Here is a 27,896-nt window from a genome sequence, read left to right as displayed (position 1 = left end):
AAATTAGCAGTGGTTGTTGGTTGTATTATATTTATAAAGTGCAGTTGAGAGAGAGACCATTACTTTATACTCCTAACCTTTTGTTCTCTTTTAATTGTAGTATATGTAATGCTTTTTTAAAAAAATTGAAATAACATTTACATGCAGTAAAATTCACCCTTTTTAATGCACTAAGTTTTGATGTTTGGTCTCATAACTACCACCACAATCAAGATATAGGACAGTTTCATCACACCCCCAAATTCTCTTGTGCTTTTTTATAATCAGTTCCTCCCTCTACTTCCAGAATGTGGCAACCACTGGTTTGTTTTCTTTCCCTGTATTGCGCTTTTCAGAATGCTCTAAAAATGGAAGCATGTAGTATGAGGCCTTTGAATCTGTTTCCTTCAGTTATTAGCGCATGCATTTGAGATTTATGTTGCTTGTGTGTGTGTGTGTGTGAGCAGTTCTTTTTTTGTTTGCTAAGTAATATTCCTTTGTATGGGTATATGTTACCTATCCACTGGTTTAAAGACATTTGTATTATTTCCAGTTTTTGCAGATTTTGAATAAGCTACTATAAACATCTGTGTATAAGTTTTTGCATGAATATAAATTTTTATTTCTCTTGAGTAAATACCTAAAACTTGTTGCTGGGTCCTATGGTTAATGTCTGTTTATCTTTGTAAGAAACTGCCAACCTGGCTGGTGTGGCTCAGTGGATTGAGTGTCGGCCTGCAAACGAAGTGTTGCTGGTTCGATTCCCAGTCAGGGCACATGACTAGGTTGCACGCCAGGTCCCCAGTTGGGGGTGTGAGTGAGAGGCAACCACACAGTGATGTTTCTCTCCCTCTCTTTCTCCTTTCCCCTCTCTAAAAATAAAATAAATAAATAAACAAATAAATAAATTATTTAAAATTAAAAAAAAAAACAAAAAAGAAACTGCCAAGTTGCTTACAAGATAGCTTTATTACTTTGCAACTCCATCAGCAATGTTTGAAAATTCTGTTTGCTCTGCGTCTTCACCAGCACATGGGATGGTCAGTTCTCACAACCCTCATTTTGATAGGTATATAGAGGTATCTTATTGTGGTTTTAATTTGTATTCTCTTTATAAATAATGCTGTTGAGTGTCTTTTCATGTGCTTCTTATTTTTTGCCATTCATATATCTTCAGTGAAGTGTCTGCCCTGCCTATTTTTTAAAAATTATGTTTGTGTTCTTCCTAAATTTTGAGTGTCCTTTATCAGAAATTTGATTAGAAATATTTTTTCCCAGTCTGTGGCTTATTTTTTATTCTCTTAGCACTGTTTCAAAGAGCAGAAGTTTTAAATTTTGATGAAGTCGAGTTTATCATTTTTTTCTTTTATAGGTCATTTTTTGATGCCTTATCCAAAACTCTTGGCCTAATTCCAAATCACAAAGATATTTTTCGTATGTTTTGAAATAATTTTTGTCTATGTTGTGAGAAATGGGTTATGATGTTGAAAAGATTTTTCTTTTTTCATTTAAATGTCTTTTTATCTTTGATTGTGATGCTTTTCAAACAAGTTATTTATAGGGGGAAAAGGTATCTCCTGCCCCACAACACAGTAATTTCTTTAGAACCAAGTTACCTCATGTGAAATTAACTTACTATGTTGGGATGCTTTGTGGGGACTTTATAAAGCCTGGTTTGTGGGTATACAAGTCTCATAGGACAGGCCCCATAAGAAGTAGGAAGCATTTTTGCATCCAAGTTGTTGAAAGTTTGAATTTTTTGTCCTCGTTGCTTGTCTTTTTATACACATATGTGCGTATGTCCTTTAAAATAAGTGCTTATTATCTGGTATTTATTTTATTAGACACTATATAGCTATCCACTGACAGTAATAAAGTGTGCTACCTTCTCTTTTAGTTCACTTATTTTTACACTCACAAGTGCAAGTTACATATTTAGAGCACTGAATTTTCTTAAATTATTTCCACATCTTAAAGCTTGTCTTTTTTTTATGAAGTCATTAAATTTTTTAAAAATTGTTTTATTTTATTGATTATGCTGTTATAGTTGTCCCAATTTCTTTCCCCCCTGCTCCCCTCCACCCTGTAACCCACCCTCCTTTCTGTTGTCCCCCCCTTAGTCCATGCCCATTGGTTGTGCATATAGTTCTTCTCAGCATCTTCCTGTCTACTCCACTCCCTCCTACTATGCTTCTTAATTCCTGTACCATCTTCCTCCTTACCCCTCTTCCTCCTCCCCACTGACCTCCCCCCAATATGTTCCCCACACCTATAATTCTTTTTCCCCTCTCGTTGCCTACTTAGTTTGCCTTTGTTTTGATGCCCTAACTTCTGCTGTTGGTTGTTGTGATATAGTTTTCATTTTAATGTTCATAGTTTTGATTCTCCTTCTAAACAAGTCCCTTTAACATCTCATATAACAGTGGTTTGGATCTAAAAACTCCTTCAGTTTTACTTTATCCTGGAAACACTTTCTCTGCCCTTTTATCCTGAATGACAGCTTCGCTGGATAGAGTAATCGTGGTTGTAGGTTTTTGATATTCATTACTTTTGAGTATTTCTTGCCAGTCCCTTCTTGCCTGCAGAGTCTCCTTTGAGAAATCTGCTGATAGTCTAATTGGGACCCCTTTGTACATAATTCTTCTTTTCTCTCCTGCTGCTTTTAAGATTTTATCTTTAATTTTTGACATTTTGATGATAATGTGTCTTGGTGTAATCCTCCCTGGGTCCAGTTTTTTTGGAACTCTGTGCTTCCTGGACCTGTAAGTCTATTTCCTTCCCCGACTTAGGGAAGTTCTGCTTCATTAGTTTTTCACATAACTTTTCAATTTCTAGTTCTTCTTCACCCTCTGGAAGTCCTATAATGTTCGTTCGCTTATAGCTGTCCCAGAGGTTTCTGAGCCTCTCCTCATATTCCTCACTTTTTGTTTCCTCTTTCTGCACTGGTTGACTGTTTGTTCCCTCCCTATGTTCCGATTTGTTGATTTGATCCATGGCTTTCCCTTCCTTACCACTTGTCTTGTATGTATTTTTGTTCACTTCAGCAGGACTAGCCTTCATTCCTTCCCCGTCTTGTTTAAGATCCACTGTTAGGTCTGTAAGCTGCCTTATGACTATAGCTCTGGACTGAGCCTCAGAAAGATTTGCTATTTGTTCATCAGTCAAGTCCTTTATTTGTTTTTTCATTAGCTGTGTGATTGGTATTTCAATCATTAATTCTGCCTTTCTGACCGTTTTATCTTTCCTTCTTGGGCTGGGCGTTGTCGCACCTCCTGCGCTATATTGGGCGGAGCCCTGTGTGCTTGTCACAACCTGGTGCCACGCTGTGGCGCTTTGCGTGGGGGCGAGTGACCAAGATGGATTCCTGCTGTTACTCTCCGCTGAGGAACCGGGATCTTCCTCCTCCGTCCGCTCGCCCTCCGGGCCTCACTGTCTGAGACAATGGGGTCTGCCTTCCCCGGCTTTGGAATCGTGAGCCAACTGGTCTGGTCTGCAGCTGGGTTGGCTCCCAGGTGCTTCTCTCCTCCCCCCAAATACAGGTGTCTGCTTACCAGGTCCCTCTGTTGTTCCCTGCTTTGGCTGCCACCTCCAGCACAGTTTGATCTTTCAGCCGTGGTTTCGCCCTTCCTACCTGTTCAGACGAGCACCACTTGTTTATGACTTCATATGTTGGACTTCCATGTAGCTTTATTTTCTGGAACTTCTTGTTATTTTTGGGTTTGCGGTAGTTGTAGTCCTTCATAGTTGTGGAGGGAGACAGAGCGTGTAGGTCTATGCCTCCATCTTGGCTGGAAGTGAAGTCCAGCTTGTCTTTTTATAATACTTTTTCTGATTAGAAAATTTATTCATTCATTGTATATCTTCATTGTGAAAAACTGGAAAAGCTAGAAGAGTAAGAACTATAATGCAAACTCCCTGTAATACAATCCAGGTACACAGGAGTTATGTACCCACAGAGCATCCAAGATAATAAAATAAATTAACCCATGTTTCTTTCTCACATGTTTAACAAAACCTGTGTTGTTTGTGAGTTTAACAAAGCCTGTCTGGTCCTTTATAGTGTTATAAACCTGAATATTCATTTAACAGAATTTTAGCACCCCTGAAATCTTAGATATTATTATAAAACATTTTTAAAATGGATGCACGATGTTTTGCTTGGGTATACTGTGTAAACACCCAGCAAATATGTGGTTATATAACCTTTTAAAAAAAAATTTGAGCTTCCATTTATATTTTGTTACTGTAAATAATACCTTTTGGAGGATAACAATAGCAACCATTTACCATGTGCCAGGCAATGCATATATTACATAGGTTATCTATTTACTCCTTATAGCCACCCTATAAAAGGCAACTTTGTTTTTGCTGATGGAGGAAACAGGCACATAGAACTTGGGAGACTTAACTGAAGCCTGAGAACTGATGAGGGGTGGCATTGGCATTGGGGCTGGAGCCATGTCTGTGTGAATCCAGAGTTCATCATCTGTTGCTTATTGAGTCATTAAACATTGTATATAAGACCTCGTACCCAATTCTGATTACTTCTATAGAATAAATTCCTGTGTGTGTGAAATAATAAGACCAGTGGTCAACACATTTTAAAGCTCTTAACACGTATTGATGAATTACCCTGTGAAAAGGTTTTAGTTTCTAGTTCCACAAACTGCACCTTATAGAGTCGCATTAAGTCCCTACACCTCTGGCCTCACTTGCAGTTAGATTTGGGAGGTAGTTACTATTAGAAATGCACTGTTTTGCTCTTTCCTTTTCTCTTTTTCAAGCTCTTGACACTCCTGAATGCTGTTTTCAAAGCATATGGGAGCAAGTATGGGTGTTTGTTTTAGGTTTAGTGGAGAAGACGTTTTCATATTTGAATGAGACTTTTTCTGTGTCTTATCCTGATGGTTTCTTTTTGACATTTGTTTCTGAAAGAATAAATCTTGTAATTAGGTTCCCTGGGAGTATTGGGACGGAGTGTACATTAGTAAATATATGTGAAATCTGTAGTTAATTAAACGTTTTTCTCATTTGACCTTTGCTCAATCCTTTCTTCTAGATCTTTTCTCAGAAATGCTAACAGGTAGTGAAACTAACAGATTAAAATTTTATTTTATTTTATTTACTTCTTCAGTTCACTCTCTGGCTCTGTTAACAAACCCAACCTAAAGGTAGTTAGAGAAGAAAGAAGCAAATTACAATTTACATCATCAGCCTGGACAAATTACATCATTGGTCTTTTCCAAAAAGAGTTTTTGTGCATTAATCAATTATCATGGATACCCTAAAGCTGCTCCAAAGAAACTAAAAAAATTAAAAAACATAAGCCTTGTGAGAAGCTCATTTATTGAATTGCTTAAAGTCATCCTACTCTAAAGAGAAATTTCATAAATACCAGGGCTTTCTTTCATGTATTTCTTCTTTTGAATACCTGAGTCTTTATTTTTTTCTCTAAATATTTTTACTGAAATTTTTTAGTCCGCTGAGCTTAGCTGTCTCCCTGCCCTCACCTCCCCCATGTTCCCACCCCTTACCCCAACTTTTTTTTCCCCACTTATGTTTATATAACTGTCTTATAGCCAAAATGTGTTCTTGTTTTATGCTTTTAGTTCAGATCAGTTTGAATAGCTTTTCACTTATTAGTGTTAAAAACAAAACTTTTCTTCCTAATTTGTCAGCTCACTGAGGTTTTTCCACATGTACTAAATCATATTAATTCTGTTCCTCATTAAAATGCTTTTCAGTTTTCCCTTTCCATAATTTAACCACACATTTCAAATCTTTTAACATTGCTCTGTCTTTTTGACCTAAGCCAGTTAAAAAGTTGTATAATAATTGAATTTTGCTTAATTATTTATAAAGTTCATCTGGGCGTTCTCATTGTTTTTGTTTATGGCTTCTTACAATGTATTCTATAGTTCCCATTGTTAAACGTGGACATCCTCTTTTGTCTTCATTTTTATAGCAGTACCTGGATTTGTATTTCAGTCAAACCTGTTAACCAAGTCCCTGTAATACAATCCCAATTCGTGTGCTGTTTAATTTTTGGTAGGTTATAAATACTTATTTTAGTCACCTATTTTCTTCTTCAGTGCATCAGGTAACTTTATATATGTCTTGAGAGATTTGGGGACCTTTGGCAGGTTATTTTAATGCTGGGAACACTTTTTTTTTTTTTTTTTAAATTAAGCTCTCCTTTAATATTTTCATACTTTCTGCTTTCATAATTTTATTTTCCTAGTCTGTTAATGTTGATCAAAACTGTTGAGTACTGACCACAAATATGACACAGGAAAATAAGTACCCACGAGAAGAAGAAAATCCTTTTATAACTTGTTTCTGAAAATGCATAGCCTTTCCCCCTCCCTTTAATGATTTTTATCTTTTCTTCCCATATTATTCCCTAATCTCTTCTTTTCTGACAAAGTACTACTTTTTCCCCACCGTCTTTTTATCATACACTGTTGTATCTTCCTATCTTCTCCCCTTCTGCTCCCAGACTACAGTGATTTTATTCTGTGCTTGCCTTTAATCAGTATATTCCCTTCGTCTAGGTAAAGAAACAGACATAAATGTGGAAGGATTATTAATAGATGAAATTCAATTACCCTCAACTTTAATCCTAGCTCTGTGTTATAGTGATGTAGTTTAATTTTTACTCATTTCTAGGGCTTTTTAATATCTACTTTCTTGAGGCCATAATTTTGTGTTTATTAAGTTTCAATATTTTTACTCATCTAAAAAGATTAACCTGTTCATCCTGGTGTTTTAAGAACAAATTTTACTCTGTACAGTGTTATGTACCACATGCAAAACACCAAATGAGTGTTCAGCTTTGCATTAGAAAGAAAGGTGCCTGGAGACATATACTGGATGGTGGGAATTGTGAAAATTCTAGTCTGATTTTGCTTCCCTTGAAGTAGGAAACAAGGTTTTCAGTTGAGTGTGAGGTTGGAGAAAAGGATCAATTGAAAGTGTGAGGAGAGAAAGCTAGTCTGAGTGAATTTGCTAGGAGAACAGGAAACAGAGTGGTGTATTAGGTGGATATTAAAATCACCATGGCTGGTAAGTGTCATTGGAGAGAGTGACAGGAAGGTGGAAGTTCATGTTTTTGTGACACATGAGGAGTGACTCGGGAGCAGTGAGTGCTTGCAGTTAGTTATAGGGAAGTGTAGTCTCCAGTGACATTCAAAACTCAGGTTTTATGAAGAAAGGGTGATAGGAGGATACCTGTCCCCTCTAGGCTTTCCTGGTTGTACTATTTGAGAGGAATATAGGGATGGCTCATGTTTTGTGGAAAAATTAGATTAGAGTAATGTGGAAAACGGGAGGATGTAGGAGATTTTTGTTGATTACTGATGACTGACTTTGGGGCACAATGAAAGGATTTCAGAAGACAGGAGAGATGGGATCAAAAAAGGAGATTAAATATATGGTTTGAGAAGATAAGAACATACAAGCAGTTGGACATATAGTGGAGGGGTTCCTAATGAATTAACCTAAATAAAAGAATGAGCAGACACTTGACACTTTAAAAAAAGGTAGGTGGGTACTTTACAGGCCTGGAGAAGTAGCTATTCTTTCTGTCTCCTGAGACAGAACAGAGGGAAGAGGTCATTTTAGTTGTATGCCAGCATTGTGAGGAAACAGATGCAAGAGAATTTTCCCTTTTATCCGTCTCAAAGATTTCAAGAGTAAGGCTGTTTTTCTTGAAGATTGTGTATTTCCTGTGGTACCTTTGGTAAAGTTTGAAATGACCATGTCAAATGAATGTCTTAACAAACACATGGCTTAAGCTTGATCTCTGTGGCAAATTAAATACAGTTTAAATTAATAATTAAAAAAAAATCAGTTAGTTATAAGCATATGGGTTATTCTTGTATTTCTTAACATTGAGGATTTTTAATGTTTCTTACTTTTTAACAGGTTGCAGTATTTTACAGAGCTAGTCCCAGGCACAAGATGAAAATTATTAAGGTGGGTCTCTAAAAATCAAATTTTTAATCTTTATATCCAAAATGCTACTTCTGTCTTCCATTATGTTTGCCTTACTAGGAATATTTGATAGAGTATTACAGTCAGAAGTACCGTGGAGCAAACACGTGATTTTTTTTTTTTTTTAAGAACCTTAAATGGAAACACTAATAGAGAATTTAGTTAGCAAGGAAGATGTAAAAGAAAACTTTAATCAGATATCTGCAGATACAACCTTCTTAAAACAATTGAAAAATGTAGAACTCTGTTCTGACAGGAGTCCATAATCGAATCATCCCCATGTGAATAGCAATAATTACTTAGAAACTGAATAAGTGCATCAGAAAGAAAATGTTATGAGTGTAAACAATATTTAAAAGGCTATAGTAATATATATAGTAATATTTATATTAGACATATATATACACAAAGCAATTGACATAGTATCCAGTAGTTAATGGACTAAAATTATTTATCACCATAACTTTCTATTGTATTAGTTCAGGGTTTCTTAACCTTAGCACTATCAACATTTTGGACTGGATAATTTTTTGTTGTGAAGGGCTGTCCTGTGTATTACAGGATGTGTAGGAACATCCCTGACCTCTACCATTTAGGTGTCATAGCATCCGTGAAGTCGTGGCAGTCAAAATTGTCTGCAGATATTGTGAGATGGACATCCCTGAAGGCAAGGCTGCCCCTGAGAACCAGTGCATAATTGACTCTAGATCAGACTTTAGACATACAGTTCTCACACATTGCGAATATTAACCCTTTGAAAGCCATGTGTAATTCGAAATTTGGATCAACATGAGAAAAAATTATATCAATATATAACCTGAGGTATAAAAAAAAGAGAACAAAACATAAAATACGAATTATTCCATTCTTATTTACATTTATAGCCATCGAAAAAAGAGTCGCTGGGGACGATGCTGGCACTATTGGGAAAATTTGTCATCATCACTCACAGCAACATTGGCACTCAAAGGGTTAAAAGAAACTATTTAAAGCTTTGTCCTAAGACCTCAATATATTGAAATTTATTGAAAAAATTGGTGATCTATATTATTTCCAATCTTAATTATGTGAAAAAATACAGAGGGTTTGTTCATCACTTTATCTCTGTAAAAGCAACATTTTAATCAGAATTCCTCCTTAACCCCTTCCCCCTGTCTCCCACTGTAGTCTCTACAGAAGAATGGATCAGTTGTAGCCATGACAGGAGATGGAGTAAATGATGCAGTTGCTCTGAAGGCTGCAGACATTGGAGTCGCAATGGGTCAGACTGGCACAGATGTTTGCAAAGAAGCAGCCGACATGATCCTGGTGGATGATGATTTCCAAACAATAATGTAAGCTTTGTTTCAGTATTCCAGTATTCCCTGATTAGTATCAGAGAATCTTCTCCCATTCTTTCCTCTGCCTCCTCTGTAGACAGTTCAGGTGGAAAAGAATTAGCAATATTTCAACATTGGATGAAATAAACTATTTTACTAGCTCAGTTAATCTTATTTTATGAAATAGCATGTAGTTTTGGAGAAAATTATTCTGTATGAAATGGAAAGGCCCTGCCATTTATTTGAGAAATATTTACTGACTGCCAATCAGGAGTCACATTTTTCTGGCCTTAAGTGTGGTGGTACAGCAGTGAACCTGTATGAGGTCGGTATTCTAGTTAAGTTCAGGCTATCAGAAATAGGCATATGCGTTGCCATATAATAAATATTAAAGACAATCAAGTTCTCATCCGTACCTATTTTGTTGTCAGTGATACAGTTTGCTAAGTTAGAATAACTTTGTTTCAGCCACAGTTTCTAATTGATTTAAGATTCTTACGTAATACATGGTGGTGTCAATGTCACAGTGTTCAGGTGAGGGTCGCCTGAATCCTGTTTTGGTAATCACCTATCTGCCAACCTGAGTCTTAACTTACTTCAGTGATATATGCTAATTATATCCCCATGGTGCTTCATTCACCTATTGTGGCCGAGAGTGAAGCATGTGGGAATTCAGGACTCAAATTGCCATGCTCTTATAAGGATATAAGATTTTTTTTTTCTTTCCATTCTTAAAATTATATAAAAATCTTGAAAGAAAGGGGGAGTTGTTTTAAAAACACATATTTTCCTAGATTCAACCAAATGAATGAGATAATTTACATGAATCTTTTTACTATAATTTTTCTACGTCTATGTATAGGAGCAAAAGATAGTTTAAATTCTGTAATTGTTATATATCTCATCCCCATTTATTTCCTGACATACATTAATTTAACCTCTAACCATGCATGCATCTTGAACGTTTAAGAAAAATAAACTTGGGTTAAAAAGATTATTTTGGTATTACAAGTGTGTAGTATTGTGTCTTATGTAGAAAGACAATATGTGATTTTAATGTTGAAATATCTTTTTAAGAATAATAAATTTAATATTGTAGAATGAAATTAGTTCAAATGGGGCTTATTATCAGGCTTTACTTTAATATTTGCTGGAATAATGGACTAATTTTTTCTAATATTATGTGAAGAAAATAATAGATTCTTTTAGCCATGTATATATATCAGTTGGAAATTTGTTTTCAAAATTAGTGTTTTAGTATAAATATCTTTATTTTTGTGTAATAATATTTTCTTTTTTAAAAATTTCAGGTCTGCAATTGAAGAGGGTAAAGGAATTTATAATAACATTAAAAATTTTGTTAGATTTCAACTGAGCACGTAAGTTTGTAAGAAGTTTATCACCATGAGTCTTATAGATAAATTACATGAAAATTGTAAGTCAAACAGAATGCCTAGAAGCTTCTGTACTCTTTCTGCAGGTTGTTCCATATATTTTCCAAAATCAAAATTAATTCAAAAATGAAAAATGGCATCGTTAATAGGTTCTTAATGTGGTACTTAAGTGTCTATGTCACTATCAAAGTACAGAAACCTTTGTGGTTTATTTAATAGCTCCTGAAATAACTAAAATGTGTCAAATCTTAGTGTTTCCTCTTGGTATCTTTTTCCAAAAGTAAAAGGGCTTTTCTGTAGTCAGAAAAAACAGTTACCAAAATATTGAAACTGTTAACTGTTATGTAGCAACAGCTACTCCAAACTCGATTTTTAAAATCTTCCTCTGTTTCTTGTCATGTAAACATCTTGAAGATTCTTTATTAAAATGCTGTGAATTTTAAGAGTTAGCTCCTGGTTTCAAAATGTTCTTAGAAGTATAGGTTTCCTTTAAAAGCACAGTAGTAACATGAGATTTTTAAATGCTAAAAAAGTGATATCTTAAAGTTAGTAAGAATTATACTGTGCTGACAGATTTTTTTAAATGACTTTTTTTTTCAACAGGAGTATAGCAGCATTAACTTTAATCTCATTGGCTACATTAATGAACTTTCCTAATCCTCTCAATGCCATGCAGATTTTGTGGATCAATATTATCATGGATGGACCCCCAGCTCAGAGGTAAGACTTTTTTGATGCATAAACTAGAAAGATAAGGAAGGTATGATATCCTGTTTTAAGTTTTAAGATTTATTCATGGGTAGCATTAGAAACCTTTGCAGCAATACGTTTGTTATAAATTGTGTGATGTGTGCATATCATTTATTTTCTTTGGGTGCTCATTCACCCATTATGAAGCTGAGCCTTTACCCCATGTTCGATGCCCAGCCTTGCATTGAGAACAGATCAGGGCAATCCCTGTCCTAAGGAAGTAATCTTTTTGTTTCTAATAATGGGATGTAATGGAGAAATCTTTGAGTTTGGTGTTATTAGTTAGGCTTTGTTGCCAATTTTAGAGACTTAGGGAAAGTATTAAAGAATCTAAGCATGTAGGTATTTTCTTTTATAATAATGGGACCATAGATATCACTTCCCCGTATAAAGAGTAGTTGAGTAATACATGTCAGTGGCCATTACAACAAATCCTCCTAGTTGAAAGTTCCTTGCATGAAAGAGTTTTTAAAGTCCAGATGGTAGGTCATATATTTTAGGGCATATTTGAAATAAATAAACTTAAATGTAGATGAAGTTGGACAATTTTTTGAAATTGAACTATTAATTGCCTATTAAACTGAGATAGATAGATATGGGTAAAAGAAGAAAGAGTGATAAAATTTGTATTTTCGAGTAACCATAGCCAAGGATTCTTTGATTCAACACTTCGTTTTTATAAGAAAACATTTAATTTGCTGGATAATTGAGGTTAATTAAATTTGAAAGTAACAAATTTAAAACTTTAAAAAATAATTCACTTTTGTATTTGTTTTGAAGCCTTGGAGTAGAACCAGTGGATAAAGATGTCATTCGTAAACCTCCGCGCAACTGGAAGGACAGCATTTTGACCAAAAACCTTATACTTAAAATACTTGTTTCATCAATAATCATTGTTTGTGGGACTTTGTTTGTCTTCTGGAGGGAGGTATAGTAACTGGATAAGCTGCTTTATTAACACGTATTCTGTACGATAGGACTCAGTTATTTTCGTGTGTTACATGGAAGGCTGGAAAGTTAGAGCTCTTTGAAAATTTGATAATAAAACCACTTATTTCTATTCTTTAATGAATTTGTTTATTTTTAGAGAGAGGGAAAGGGATGGAGAAAGAGAGGGAGAGAAACATCAACTTGCAAGAGAAACAGTGATCTATTGCCTTCTGCATACCCCTCACCGGGAGCCTGGCTCACAACCCAGGCATGTGCCCCAACTGGGAATCAAACCAGTGACCCTTCACTTTGTGGGGCAATGTCCAGCCCACTGAGCCACACCAGTCAGGGTGATAATAAAAACATTTAAACATAGTTTGATTTTAGTTTTTGTGGGTTATTGGTATTTCTTATTCATTGTAATGTAAATTTGCCTATACTATCAACTACAATAAAAAATAAAAATATATGAAAATTTGGGGAGACATTAGAAAATCTGAGTCTTACATTGCTACTTTATTGTCATCAAAATGAAAGTTGTTTTAATATCCATTATATGTTTTGTAAGAAGACTTTACTTGATGGTGACTACAGCTATTCATTAGGAGACTTATTTAAATGGCATATAGGAAATTTAGGTAACTTATGTTTTTATATCATAAGACTAAAGATATTTTATCTGAATGGAAAGAAATTATTAACCTTTTAAAAGCATGTAGTATTTGTCCATTAAATTCAGCCACTGACAATCATTTTTTCCTCTTGGCAGCTACGAGACAATGTGATAACACCCCGAGACACAACAATGACCTTCACATGCTTTGTGTTTTTTGACATGTTCAATGCACTAAGTTCCAGATCCCAGGTATGTTGATGAATTCAGCTGGGTAGAGCACTTTCTAATTGTAAACAGGCAGGATTATGGGTTTTTAGCTTTCCTCGATTTTGTAGTCACAGATTACAGCCTCAGATAGAGCTTTCCTACAAGCATGTTCCTACAAACTGTGTCATAATGGGTCTGGGCATTTAGAAAGATAAGCCTTATCTTTGACCAGAAAATCAAAGTAAATCACAGGTGTTATCACCGGATCTTTCTTCTTTCCATTCTCTTACTTGGATATTTTTAGGTTAACATTATCCAAGCTTAGGGTAGCCCTTGTTGGCTCTGTTAAGATGGTGTTGGTCTCCTTTTAGAAGCAAGTATTATTAGAAGTACAATAATTATTTTTTTTTGTCTATTCATCTTTTCTTGTTAACTTCCATCAGTGTGTCAAAGCTTAGGACTTTTTAACTGCCATTGTAGAATTCAGTTCAGCTAATTAAAAATTAGAGGTGAATGTAATAATAAAGTAGTTGTTGCTATGACCAAAGAGTAATAATCAAATTCTGCTCTGCCAACAGACCAAGTCTGTGTTTGAAATTGGACTCTGCAGTAATAAAATGTTTTGCTATGCCGTTCTTGGATCCATCATGGGACAGTTACTAGTTATTTACTTTCCTCCACTTCAGAAAGTATTTCAGACTGAGAGCCTAAGTATACTGGGTAAAGCAAATGTTCTTTATAATTTATATATTTTAGATGAATTGTATTTTCTTTTTCTTAGAATATATTTTATTGATTATATTGTTACAATAGTTCCAACTTTTCCCCCTTTGCTCCCCTCTGCCCAGCACCCTCCCTCCTCCATGAACTGTAATTTCTAATGCATTGATTCTAATAAAATTTTTCTTTTAAAAAGGGGAGTAAGAAAAGTGACTGATTTGATTTGAAAAAGGAGTATGTGCTCTTTTTTCATTGGGAGGGGTTTAGGAGAGTCACTCTCCTTACTCTAGGTTTTTATTTCTATTTTTGTAATTTTTTCCTAGTTTTTCTAGGTTATTAATAGTCAAAATCATATTTGGTTATTCTGTAATACAGAAAATTAAAACTTGTTATATACTAATTGTAGTTTATAACTTTTCAATCTTATGTAAAGAAGAAATAGATTTAAGCTCACTAAAAACCAAGTTGCTTTTTTATAAAATAATAATTTCAATAGTTAAATTAATATTTCACTATTGTTAATTGCTAATTTGTAATTCTTATTTTATCAAATAACACACTAATCCTAAAAGCAGAATATTTTATTAAGATTATATAGAAGATAGACATTATTCTTTCACATACTGTGCACTAAATATTATATTGTACATTTAAAAATTAATTTTCTATATGAGTGTGAGGACTGATGTATTTTATGATAATGCTACTTTTAATTCTTGTTTTTTAAGCTAATTTGGATATTTATGATTTGAGTGATACAGCCTCATTGGATTTTCTGTTATAAGTTAAGTTTACCTTAAAAGTGAACTAGTTTAATGCCAGTATTTTAATTTCACCTTCACATTTGTTCCTCTTAAAAAAAGAGTTTTAAGGAGACAACTGCAGTTTTTCAAGCGGTAAAGAAGAATGAATTAATGTGATTAATGTTGTAAACACATGGGCTTTAAAGATGAGTTCTTCTAGGCTTTCAGATGAAATAAATGCAAATTTCTAACTAATGTTTAGGCATTTTTCAATCAAATTAGTTACCCCTGCTTGAATAGCCTTTTAAAAAGGTTGTGTGATCTATTAAATAGAAAATTCTTGCTTGTGTTGCATTAAAAGTTCTAATTATGAGGTTATTTATGGTTTAGGGAAAGTAATCAGAGGACTTGGATTCTATTCATAGCTATGTGATTTTGAATAAGTCACTTAACTTTGAGCCTGGCTTTCCTTATTTTTATACTGAGGCTGATTATTTACCTCATGGAATGGTTGTAAAACAATGTATTTTAAAAGCTGTGGTAAAATGTTAGAAAAATATAATTTATTAAGCTTTGCAGCTATAAGTTTCAAAGAATTACAAAACCCAATTTATTTTCTTTTGCAGATCTGCTGTTTCTTTTGGGTCTCACCTCGTCAGTGTGCATAGTGGCAGAGATTATAAAGAAGGTTGAAAGGAGCAGGGAAAAGATTCAGAAGCATGTTAGCTCAACATCGTCGTCTTTTCTTGAAGTATGATGCATATTGCATTCTTTTATTCCCAAACTAGGAATTGCAGTTTGAAGATCATTTAGAAGGGAAAATTCAAGAGGATAATGAAGATTTGAGGACTTTTTAACTTTTCATTGACTAAAATGAGCATTAATGTTAAAGACTTGATTGGAGACTTTAACGTGCTGACAGTCCCAAGTGAAAATATGCAACTTTGATAACAAATTCTTTAATTTAAATTGGCTTTTGCGATTGAGGGGAACTTTATAAAGTATATGGGCATTTATTTAATTAAAAGAAAAAAAGGCAAAACCTAAACCACTTAAAGAAGTTTAACAATACAAATAAATACACTGTCTATCTTAGATAGATATAAATATTTTTTTTAATTTTTAAATATTGTACTATTTATGGTGGTGGGGCTTTCTTACTAATACACAAATAAATTTAATCATTTCAAAGGCATTCTCTTCGGTTTAGAAATTGATTCACAGGAGTGCCATATTCAGCTACTGTATTTCCTTTCTTCTGAAATGTAAGCAGCTCAATTACCTTGTGTTACCATTTTTGTATCTCAAGTTTTTGCACAGGATGTGACCACTGTCAAATCACTCTTCTTTTCTTTCTTTTTTGTGACTGAAAAAACCTATACTGCAATTTGAAGTAAATGTTTGCTTTTCTTAGTAAGTATAAATGGTTGCTTTTTTCCTCCTCCCACTATGAATCTTTGGTCTAGCAAAATTCATATAGGGCTGTCAAGTGGCATTCTAGTTAGGGTAGTCATGTCTGTAATTAAGACTTAGTCAAAGAGTCAAAAGTATTTAAGACTGATTGGGCTGAAATTTATAAAAACTTAAATTAAAATGTTATGCCTTCTTTTAGAGTTAAATACAAATATACACTTCGTCAAATGTCATTCTTTCATCCCTTAAATATAAACCAAGTACCTCACCCTAACAACTGAATTTTATTATTTTTAATGTCTTTTTAAAGCATCTTTCTTAGGAAATATAGAGTGCTATACTTAAAAAATAAAAAAGCCCTAAAACCAGGCAAGTGGTTTCAGAACCAGGGTGTATGTGGAAGATCCTGTGTGGGCCTTGCTCTTCATGTATCTGTAGCCCTTCTGGCCTAGATTGCAGCACAGCCCTGAGCCTGTCCCTTCTCCTGCTTACACCCCTGGTCCTTTTCATTGGGCGTGCTAGAGAAATAGATGGCTTCACTCTTGTATTGCTGTCAGTTTTTATGATAGTTTGATGAGGTAATAGGTAATTTATTTAGAATGTATGGTGATTTGGGCCAGAAATTCAAAATTACAAATCCTTTTTCCTGTTGACTTTGTTTCTGAAATAGAAGTGGGTCTTAAATTCGATGTTTAATTCTTCCGGAAGTTAGTTTTGTATTTTATAATTATTCTTTATTTTTTAAACTGTTTGGATAAATTGTGTAGTTTTTATCACTCATATTAAACTGCTGGTGTTAGCACTGAAATGTTTTTATTGGTAGGGAAAATATCTATACTTTGAGTCTTTGTTAGTGAAACTGTTGAGTATAAGGAGATGATATGTTTGCAACTTATTCTACTTTACTCTTTAAGACTGAATAGTCAAAAAGAAAAAGAAATAAAGACTCAATAGTCAGATCTCATTAGCTAGAACATAGAGGCCATTGTCTAATCAACTTTATCTTTAGTGACATGATATCTCACTCCTAAATTTTGTAATGATTTTTCTTTTTTGTTACAAAGACTTGAAATACATATTAAATCAATGTTAGTCTTTTGCATTGTAGGTTCAAATTATGAGTCGTATGAAATAAATGTGCCCGTTTGTTTGTTTGGTTTTTGAACAACATCAGCAAAAAGATTTTATAAGTAACGACCTTCCATTTAGGATTTGTTAACATTAAAGTCATATGGATGTTGAACATAACAAAAATTGAGCAGTATTCAGTACGTAGAGTCTGTGATTTAGAACTGAAATGTACAGTATAGATATACTATATCCAGGTTTCAATTTTCCATAATACAATAACAAATCAGAATATTTGTATATATATCTTTAATAATATATTATCCAAATCAGCGTGAATAATTTTAAATGCTCTAGTATCTAAATTTTAACTTTTAACCTCGTTTTCTAGCCTCAGGACTTGGTAGAGTTCCTAACAATACTAACTTACCTGTTGTGATTTGATTTTTGTTATTGTTGCTGTTACACTATCTCATGAAGTTATTTGGCCCCAAAGTGATTAAACATCAGGGAAGTAAAGGAACTTGAAGTAATTCACCAATTAGGTACAGTTCTCAGGTGATTAAAAACTGGCTGCAAGGAAATACGGCTTTGGGTGTTCTCTCACATTTGTACTGAGTATTCATGATCCAGAGAGGAAACAAAATAAAACCAGGCAACCTAAAAAAACCTACCCCCTCAGGATACAGGCTTGATTTGATAGCTGTGCCCACACTCACAGAATAAAAAACATTTTTTACCTTTCATACTTATGCAAGGTACATCTTTTACATTGGTAGTCTTTCTGAAATCACTTTAAATTTCTGTCTCTTTCATGTAGGACGTAAATAAAGTGAGTATTGGCCATACTTAAAATAGTTTCTCAGTGAAATGAATTGGTAGCAAAAAAATATCTTATCTAAAAACCTTAATTAACTTTACCTTGCTTTCTGCCTTTTTCACTTGGCTATTCATGGGTATTTCACTTCCACATATGACTCATCCAAAAACCTAGATGGATGAATTGATTATCATTTCAGTAGACCTTTATTTAGTAGCTGGAGTGTGCTAGGAATAGAAAGGGGGTGGCATCCCTGCCATGGAGGAGTTCGTGGACAGGATTATCAGGGGACATAACTGTTACCAGGTCATTCCATGAAACATAGTAGGCACATTTATTTTAAAAATGCACATAGGAGACTTCTGGCTGAGATGGAGGCCTAGACTAACACGCTCCGTTTCCCTCCACAACTAAGAAGGAATACAACTACCGCAAAACCAGAAATACCCAGAAGTTCCAGAAAATAAATGGAAGTCCAACATATGAAGTTATAAAGAAGTGGTGCTTGTCAGGACAGATAGGAGGGGCCAAGCTGGGGAGAAGAGTTCAGGCTGTGCTGTCTGCAGCAGCAGCAGCGACGGGCAGCGGGACGGCAGTAAGCACAGACACCCGTATTTAGGGGAAGGCGAGAAGCACCTGGGGAGCACCCCTGGCTGCAGACCAGACCCATCAGCTTGCGATTACGAAGCCGGGAAAGGCAGACCTCCATTGCCTTGGACTGTGAGGCCCAGAGGGGGTGGGGACGGAGGAGGAGGCTCCCAGTCTCTCAGCGGAGAGTGAACAGCAGGAATCCATCTTGAACCCCCACTCCCCGCAGAAAACGCCACAGTGTGGTGAGACGGGTCGCCCAGCTGTGACGAGTGCACGGGGCTCTGCCCCCTATAGCATAGGAGGTGTGACAGCCCCACCCAGGAAGCAAAGGTAAACACAAAATGGTCAGGATGGCACAGATCATGATAGAGATCCCAGTGATGCAGCTGACCAGACAGCAAATATCTAATCTAATGAAGCAGCAGATAGGAAATATTTCTGAGGCTCAGTTTAGAGCTTTGCTTATAAAAATGCTTACAGACCTAACAGCAGATCTTAAACAAGATGGGGAAGGTAAATGAAGGCTAGTGCTGCTGAAATGAGTAAAAACACATATGAAACTAGTGGCAAGGGCAAGAAAACCAGAGATCAAATCAACAAATAGGAACATAGGGAAGAAACAAAGTCAACCAGTGCAGAAAGAGGAAATGGAAGTGAGGAAAATGAGGAGAGGCTCAGAAACTTATTGGACAGCTATAAGCAGGCCAACATCCGAATCATAGGGCTGCCAGAAGGTGAAGAAGAACTAGAAATTGAAAAATTATGTGAAAAAATAATGAAGCAGAACTTCCCTAACTTGGGGAAGGAAATAGACTTACAGGTCCAGGAAGCACAGAGAGTTCCAAATAAACTGGACCCAGGGAGACCCACACCAAGACACATTATCATCAAAATGTCAAAAATTAAGGATAAAGAGAGAATCTTAAAAAGCAGCAAGAGAGAAGAAGAGAATTACATACAAAGGGGTCCCAATAAGACTCTCAGCTGATTCTCAAAAGAAACTCTGCAGGCAAGAAGGGATTGGCAAGAAATATTCAAAGTAATGAAAAACAAAAACCTACAACCACGATTACTTTATTCAGTGAAGCTGTCATTCAGAATAGAAGGGCAGAGAAAGTGCTTCCAGGACAAAGTAAAACTGAAGGAGTTAATCAGATCCAAACCACTGTTATATGAGATGTTAAAGGGACTTGTTTAGGAGAAGGAGGATCAAAACTATGAATGTTAAAATGAAAACTGTATCACAACAACCAACAACAGAAGCTAGGGAATTGAAACAAAGGCAGACTAAGTCGGCAACGAAAGTGGGAAAAGAATTATAGGTATGGGGAACATTTTGGGAGGAGGTCATTGGGGAGGGGGCAGGGCAGAAAGGGAGGGAGATGGTACAGGAATTAAGCATAGCAGGAGGCAGTGGAGTAGACAGGAAGATGTTGAGAATTATATGCACAACCAATAGGCATGGACAAAGGGGGGGACAATTTTAGGGAGGGGGGCGTCACTGGGTGGAGGGGAACAAAGGGAAAAGAAATTGGGACAACTGTAATAGCATAAATAATGCATATAAAATTAAAAATGCACATAGCATTAAAATGAATCCAGCATACAAGTTTACCTTGACATTGGCATTTGGAACTCTTCGAAATGCCTTTTTAGATGAAGCTGCAATACAACAGCTGATTTGCATACTAAAATATGCTATGCATTAATATTAATCTTAACTGGCTGATATGTGACTGGACAAAACTACCATCCCGATAATTAAGCGTCCTTGACTGTTGTTGGACAGCTTCATTTGGAATTTTGGTTTTTAGAGTTTGTTATTATTAAAAATTGGATAATGGTTAGCCAGTCCTTGATGTTAATATAGATATAATTAATTGTCTGCAAATATTGTTGTGGGTTTAGGTTTATAAAGAAATAAGAGGTAGTTTCTTGTCTTTGGGGAGTCTTGAATCATAACTCTGGAGACCAAAGTAAAATACATCTAATACAGTGGTAAAATGCTGCCCGAAATGCTACAGTAGCCCCACTGAAGGAAGTTGTCAGAAATTTCCCAGAACTAGTGGCAACTGAATCAAGCTTTAAGTTGGGACTCTCCAGCCCAAAAGGAGCATGACGTTGCAACCAAATGGCAAAGCCTCTGCAGAGGTGTTGGCGGGTGCTGGATGGAACAGGTGGGAACTACACGGAGTCTGGGGTTGTTAAGGAAGGAAAATATACATTAAGAAAAACAAAAACAGAGAGACTGACTAGAGAATTGTAGAAGCTTAAAGGGCAGAGGGACTAGCTGAGCTGTGGCAGTCAGTCACTGTGGAGAGAAAGGCGTAAAATACCTATCTTCTAAGAAGTAGCATTGTCACGATGAGACAGTACAGGATAATATGGCCACTACCCCAGTTTCTGGCTCTTTGGCTTGAATAGCAGAGCTGTCGGGAGAATCAACAAAGCTGAGCAGCCTTAGCGGGATATGAGTCAATTGAAAATGTGACTTTTGTGGTGTCCTTGAGATTTGCCAAGGGACATGTTAGGTAGATTTGTAGAACACAATGAATTAAAACCATGGCTGACTGACTATAATGTAGTAGGAAAATAATTTCATGTTACAAGCATCTTTCCTTTTTTCTTTCCCTGTCTTTCCTCTTTTTCTTTTGTTTGGTTAAAGTAAAGCAGTAAATGAATGTGAACTCAGCTTTGACAGAATAAGATATTTTTTGAAAGTAGTTTCTTTGTAGAGTATGGTTTAAGAATCAGTGAACAGTTATATAGGCAAGGACATTTCAGCCTCTTGTTATAGAGCTTTCAGAATGAATTTGTTATTAAGGTTACTGACTAGAAAACACTGATCAGAATGGCTGGTAACACATCTTTTTGATGTTTGTAGTAGACTCCTAAGAGTTGAGAGAATATATTTAGCAAAGAACTGCATAGCTTGGACTGAAGTTTGTTGTGGGTGGAAGCCCAATTAGTGTATAGCATTAACATTAGAAAATAGTTACTTGCTCCAAACAAGTAATTTATAGCAGGAGAGTAGAAAACTTGATTTTTTTTTCTGTTTTTACTCATAATTCTTCCTTGGGTCTTTTCAGCCTCATATTCCACACAGTGTGCCAACACAGCATTTACTACTCTTTTTGGAAACTATTCCTTTAACTTTAAATCCTTTTTCCTTTGCCTCGATTTTCAGAATCAGAATTGTTACATGTTTTTCAAAGACCAGCTAAAGAGGCACCGAAGGTGTGTGTGTATGTGTGTGTGTAGTATACAGTTTCTTATAAATACTATTAAGAATAAATGCAGGGCCATAAGCTTGGGTATAAAATTGTGAGATTTTTTTAGAAAGCATTAAAAATTTAAGTCCAAACCATGTCACTGATAAATCTAGGCAGAAATGGGATCTTTTTTCATTCAAAATTAAGTGTGGTGAAATTTGGTAAAGGAAGTGGAAAATATTTGAGCCATTAGATTTTTGTTGTCACTTGCTGTTTTCTATTTTTTTATTTTATTAAATTTATTGGGGTGTGACTAGTTAATAAGATTATATGTTTCAAGTGAACAGTTCTATAATATGTCAACTGTGTGTTGTGTTGTGTTGAGCCATTAGTTTTGATCCTTATAAATTCTTTTCTGACCTAATCATGCCGATGTTTCTATATATACATGAGTGCAGCTCCCTGTATTTTTACATGTGCTCCAGGCAGCAGTGTTCATATGCAGGTCACTGTCTACACTTGACTTTGCCATTCCTGTTGCCTGTTGCTCCAGTCTAGGCAAATTGACAAATATTCTGGCAAAGGCCCACATTGCTGCAGTTTTTCTGTTGCTAATAGGCTTGGCAGAACTGCTTTTCATATCTAAATCAAGGTTGCCCCATCACCGTTATTTCTTCAGCAATATTGCATTGTTCTGTTTTGTAACCCTCTAAGTAGAAACCCAGAGAAGGAAAACTCTGACTCCAAAAAACCTCCGCTGCCTTGCGGCATACCTCTTCAGGGGAAAGGCTAAGGGAGTAAACCCCGACAGAAAATCCGGAGCCGGAGTCCCTAAGGCGGTTTGACGTTGTAGTCAACACCGGCAACTCCTGCGGCGCACCTGAAGCCAAGCTGTATTGACTCCGTCTTTCCCTTGGACCCTTCAGCTGCGAAGAGAGGGTGGGTCTGCTGCATGGGCAACAGCAGACCCTCCATATCACCCTGCCCAGGCTCTGTAGCTTCAGCTTCACTGGAGAGGACACTCCAGCGTCATCGCAAGATGTCGATTCAACACGAGAGGAGACAGATACCATGTCACTCCCGAGTTGAACTGCACAGCCATTCTCGGCAGTGCAGATAGACTCTTAAGAAGCTACACCATCGTCTCTCGAGACGGACGGCTGCCGACGACGACGAAGTAGAAACCACATCTCACAGTATTAACGGTACACAGTGCTAGAAAATGGGCAATTGTTCTACATGAGCCTAGAGGTCCATTTTTTGGGTTCTGAGTATTTCTAGCTTTTGAAATAAAAACAAAATAAGCTTTTAAGAACAGTTTAAAAAAAAAAACAATTTACTCAGCACTATTAAAAGCAATTTTTAAATCAGGCCTTCCCAATGATAAAGTACACTGACATGCACATTAGTTTAGAAGTGACAGTTTGGTGCCATCCTATAGTCATAAAGAAAAGACTGTAATGCCTTGACCATTTGATTGCTCCTGAATTAGATGGAGGTGTTACAAGTTAGAGAAACTATTTTAATAACTTAGTACTGCCCCAGCTCACCCACATGGGACTGTTGATTTAGTTAACAGCCAGCAAGCCAACTCTGCTGCCAGATTTGTAAATAAAGTTTTATTGGAACACAGCTATGCACATTTATTTACATATTGTTTATCACTACTTTCATGTTGAGGTATTGCACCAGAGACCATATGACTCACGAAACCTAAAATAATTTACTTTCTGGCCCTTTAGAGAAAAAGTTGTCAACTCATATATTCAAAAAGAAAAAGTTGTCTACTCATAATATCCACTGCATCCAGTGGCCCAGAAAAGAGGTGGTATCAATTTTATTTCCCTGTCTCCCAACAGGATGTTCTTTCTGGGACTCCTCCTATCTCCCAACAGGATGTTCTTTCTGGGATAAATGTACTTGATACCAGATTTGATATCAGTGACTCCTCTGAGCCTCCAACAAGGCTCCTATGTGCAGGAAGTCAGAGAGTCTCAGTCTGTTCTCAGAACATCTTGCTTAGGGAAGACAAAATTTAGTAATGATAGAAACTAAAATATCCTTTCAGCCCAGTCTTAGTGAAAAATACAATCTCTAAACTCATTTTCTAGGAACAGAACATTCTAAACCAAAACACATTTACCTTGTATTTATTATATTTCTAAGATAAAGTTATGACAATATTCCTTATTGAATTTCTCTTATAGTTCGCACTTGTCTGACTTACTGCTTACAAAATACATTGTGGTTATTATAATAGGGTCAATTTCTTTAATTTGTCTTTAAAAAACAACTTGCATAAATCTGGGTGCCTGAAGGGCTACAATACTTTGGAAATTTGGGTTTGTGGATTTCACCGTTCCCAGATTTCAACACCCAGGAACCCACCCACCATTTTTACTTTTTGTTTTCCAGAGCTTCTTGGGACAAGACAAGGGAATATCAGAAGCTTGCTCTCTTGATGCCATTCTTCCTAGAGGTTTCAGTTGTTACAATAATTTCTGACTCTAATAGTACAGGATACTCATTGGCGATATTTGTAAATAGAGGAAAGAGGAAAATATTTCATAATCTCAACCCCCCAAAGACTTTAACCTAGGCTCCAGACATACATCCACAACAGAACCCCTGATTCTCCCACTTCCCAACTGTACACCATCCTACAGAAATAAAGGACAACCAAATAGGAAATTGCAAAATGGTTCCTGCCAGTATTTTAATGCAGGCATAAAAATGCTGATTAGTATAGCAATTTTAGCAATAATTCATAGTATGGAGTTCTCACTGGCACATTTACCCCCCCGCCCTTTTTAGAAGTAATGTTAATATGTATTTACTTAAAAAAAAAATGTTTCTATATCAGAGCAAGTTCAGCTTGCTACCGGATTAATCCACGTAACCCCTCCTCTGTCACAAAATTAATTACTCTGTATCCATTGAGACACTGCAAAGTAGACAGTGTTTTTCCTGCCAACATCCCTTCACTTATCCCTCATAATGTGTAACACATGTGAACCAGATAGAGGACGACGGGCTCAGTAATGCCGTGTGTCCTTCAAAAAGCACTAAACTATAAAAACACTCCTGGGAAGTGTTCATAATCATCTATGGTCGCTAATGGGATGGCATAATTTTTTCACAGAGTCAAATGATTCAGTCTTATAAATGATCAAATATCCAATATTGATACATTTTGATCAGCTTTCTTTTTGCCAAAACATTCCTAGGTGTTCACCGATTCTGATGACAATAGGTTACATTGTACACAGAAATCTCCAAGTGTCTCCAAAGTAGTAATGAGAAAATTGATTCTTAAAGCATATATATATACATGTATACGTTTGTGTGTCTATACAGGTGGGGGAGGGCAAAAAATCCAGAATTATCTTCTGGAGGGCAGGCCCCTTGTAGTACAGGCTTCCCCCACTAGGTGAGTGTTCTAGGAGCCCATCTCTATTAGTGAACCAGCTGACGTTGTTGTGAGAGCCTGCATTCGGTTTCAGTGAATTTTTTGAAGACTCAGTGCATTTGCTCATTTCATGATGGGTGATTTACAAGTGTACCTGCCCACACCACACTGAGTGTTCAACGTTTTTTGAGCAAAAATGGCGTGACTTCTGTGCCCCACCCACCTTATTCGCCCGATCTCGCCCTGAGCGACCTTCTTTTGTTTCCTAGGATGAAAAAAGTCCTTAAAGGGAAATATTTTTGCTGATGTGGAAGAGGAAACAAAAAACAGCAGAAGCACTAAAAGATCAAAACAAGTTCAAAAACTGTTTTAAGTGGTGGAAAAAAATGTCTCAATAGGTGTATTGCATCAAATGGAGAGTACTTTGAAGGTGACCGAAGTTTAAACATAGAATAAATACACCATTCTTTATAAATAAATTCTGGGTTTTTTGGGGGGGGGTCCCCCCTCATAAATACACATAGATACATATATTGAGAGAAGGAATTAGCCTCTTAACCAGATATTTAAAATGTTACCAAGACGTATGCCCTGAGCAGTCTGACTGCCGTGGCTCAATTGGTTGGGCATCATCTCGCAAAGTGAAGGGTTGCTGGTTCAGTTCCCAGCTGGGGCACATGCCTGGATTGCAGGTTTGGTCCCTAATTGGGGCATGTGTGAGAGGCAGCCAATTGATGTTTCTCTCATACCGGTGTTCCTCTCTCCCTCCCCCTTCTTTCTAAAAATAAAAATAAATCTTTAAAAGATATATGAATTACAGTATATTCATGTGAAATTTGATTTCTCTCTGAAAACAATCTAGTGAAACTAGCTTCCATTGTAATCTCACTCATCTATTTCCCATTTTAACAGACCAGTATATCGCCTGGTGCAGTCATGCCTCTGAATTTTAAAATGTCTTTTATCAGCCTGAGGTTCTTATCTTAGAATTTTTATAGCTCAATGGACTTAAATTTTAGCATTATTACCTGGAAAGAAATGCCAAAACTACTTATCCTGTATGGTTAAGATGGCTGTTGCTGAAAGGGGGGCAGGCATCTTTGTAATACATCTGTCCAAAGTATTCAATTTTAAATTGGTACAAGGTGTAAAATCATTTTCAGTTGTCTTGACTGAAACACATCAACAAAAAACATTATGACATAAATACCAAGTACCCCAAATCCACCTCACTTAAAGCACTAAGGTCGCTAGGTTTGGAGTAGGTACTAGTGAGAGTTTGTCCTCTTACAAAAGTGAAATTCTTTTCTACTGGTCTTAGGAGTCACTGTTCCAGGTGCTGCTCTGGGTTCCTGCTGTGCCCGCGGGTCAAATGGCATGTGTTGGAGAGTGGCACCCAGTGAACCCTGGAAACCAAACTGGGTTTGGCCTCCTTCGGTTATTGATAGGGCCAGGATAATAACCCTAGCCATTTCAGAAGGAAGAAATTTCCAGGAAGTGGTAAGACTAGCTCTTAATTTTGTCTTTTCTTAACATATCCGTGGCTCTTTCAAATTAGGGTTAAAGACACTACAGAAAATCCCTGGTAATAAGGCAGAGGGGCAGGAAGGGCACAAGTACTCACAGAGGGATTTTTCCTTCCGGGTTTTTTTTCTTTTCATCCTTTTCTGAGGTTGTGCTTAGCTGCCTATTCACATTCTTTCGGCACTTCTCCACTCTGCAGTGTGGCTTCAGCTTAACATCTCTGCTGAAGTTGCTTTAATATTCTCAACTCTTGTCTTTCTCACCTTAGCCATAGTTGATGGTGTTGACCTCCTTTACAGCTGCAAAATTCTGCTACTAGCTCTGGCAATCACTGGTCTGAGGGCGCCTTGATGTTTCTGCTCAGCAATCTTTTTCCCAGATCCCTTGCTTTGATCTTGGTTTTCATTTATGGATGTTAACAGTAATGTCTTAATCATTTCATGTTTTTAGTACTAGGCACTGTACTTAAAGGTACGCAGCATTTTATCCTTAGACAATAATTTGAACTATTCTGATCATGTTTTACAGATAGGGTAACAGGCAATCATGGATTCATGCATTTTATGCACAAAGGAGAGAAAGATAATTATAAGATCTTTCTAGCTATCGAGGTCTTTATCTCCTAAAATTGTTCATTTGGATTCTTTTTCTCATGGTCAATTATCATGAAAGGCCTTTAAAGTTGATATTTACAGGATATATATACAAAAATTCCTATATCCAGATAAAGGGGCTTATAAAAATGAAGTTCAAGTATAATTTCATCACAACTAAATTCAGAACATGATTGCATTAGTCTTTTTCTCCAACTTTATTTCTAAAATTATTCATTTTAGTTCTCCAGAGTTCCTTTTGTCACTTAAACTGCTTATTGAAGACACCCATTTCCAAAGCCTCAGGTGAAATTTCATTAGCTAGAATGCAGTAAGAAAGAGCAAAACCTGAAGACTAGATTAAAAACATAGGAAAGATTTTACAAATGGAATATGGGACATACAACATTCTGCTTTGACACATGCTCCCCTTGCCTCCTGTACTGCATCTGAGTTACATCCTTGTCTCATAAAGCCTTCTCATCTGGTGCCTGCTGTCTCATTGTAGGATCCAGTCTATGCCAGTTTGCACCTGACAGACTGCTTCATAAAATGTTCTCTTATTTCATTGTGTGTTGTCCCTCAAAGCAGCTTATGTCTTCTGGGGGTCAGG

At 36.2% G+C, this 27,896-nt stretch overlaps 1 protein-coding gene and 1 long non-coding RNA gene across 6 annotated transcripts in view; both read left to right on the top strand.

Annotated features, from left to right (window-relative positions):
• Positions 1-16,066, top strand: part of ATP2C1 (ATPase secretory pathway Ca2+ transporting 1) — a 130,354-nt gene extending 114,288 nt beyond the window's left edge. For all 5 annotated transcript variants that reach the window (XM_090284344.1, XM_090284348.1, XM_090284346.1 and 2 more), the window contains 8 exons: positions 7,906-7,956; positions 9,142-9,308; positions 10,604-10,672; positions 11,291-11,407; positions 12,218-12,365; positions 13,137-13,232; positions 13,769-13,910; positions 15,280-16,066. In XM_090284344.1, the coding sequence (XP_090140470.1) occupies positions 7,906-7,956; positions 9,142-9,308; positions 10,604-10,672; positions 11,291-11,407; positions 12,218-12,365; positions 13,137-13,232; positions 13,769-13,910; positions 15,280-15,410 (921 nt within the window). In that variant the 3' untranslated portion in view covers positions 15,411-16,066. The remainder of the gene's footprint in view (positions 1-7,905; positions 7,957-9,141; positions 9,309-10,603; positions 10,673-11,290; positions 11,408-12,217; positions 12,366-13,136; positions 13,233-13,768; positions 13,911-15,279) is intronic.
• An 8,111-nt stretch (positions 16,067-24,177) lies between these two features.
• On the top strand, positions 24,178-25,645 carry LOC150005119 (uncharacterized). The gene is made up of 2 exons (XR_016512316.1): positions 24,178-24,236; positions 25,436-25,645. It is a non-coding gene; the product is annotated as an uncharacterized LOC150005119 (long non-coding RNA).
• The last annotated feature ends 2,251 nt before the right edge of the window (positions 25,646-27,896 follow it).

The sequence above is a fragment of the Furipterus horrens genome, unplaced genomic scaffold, assembly GCF_987537825.1.
Source record: "Furipterus horrens unplaced genomic scaffold, mFurHor1.1.pri manual_scaffold_7, whole genome shotgun sequence".
In the NCBI taxonomy this organism is placed as follows: Eukaryota; Metazoa; Chordata; class Mammalia; order Chiroptera; family Furipteridae; genus Furipterus; species Furipterus horrens.
The sequence above is the reverse complement of the archived record's forward strand: the minus strand, read 5'-3'. Positions and strand labels throughout refer to the sequence as shown.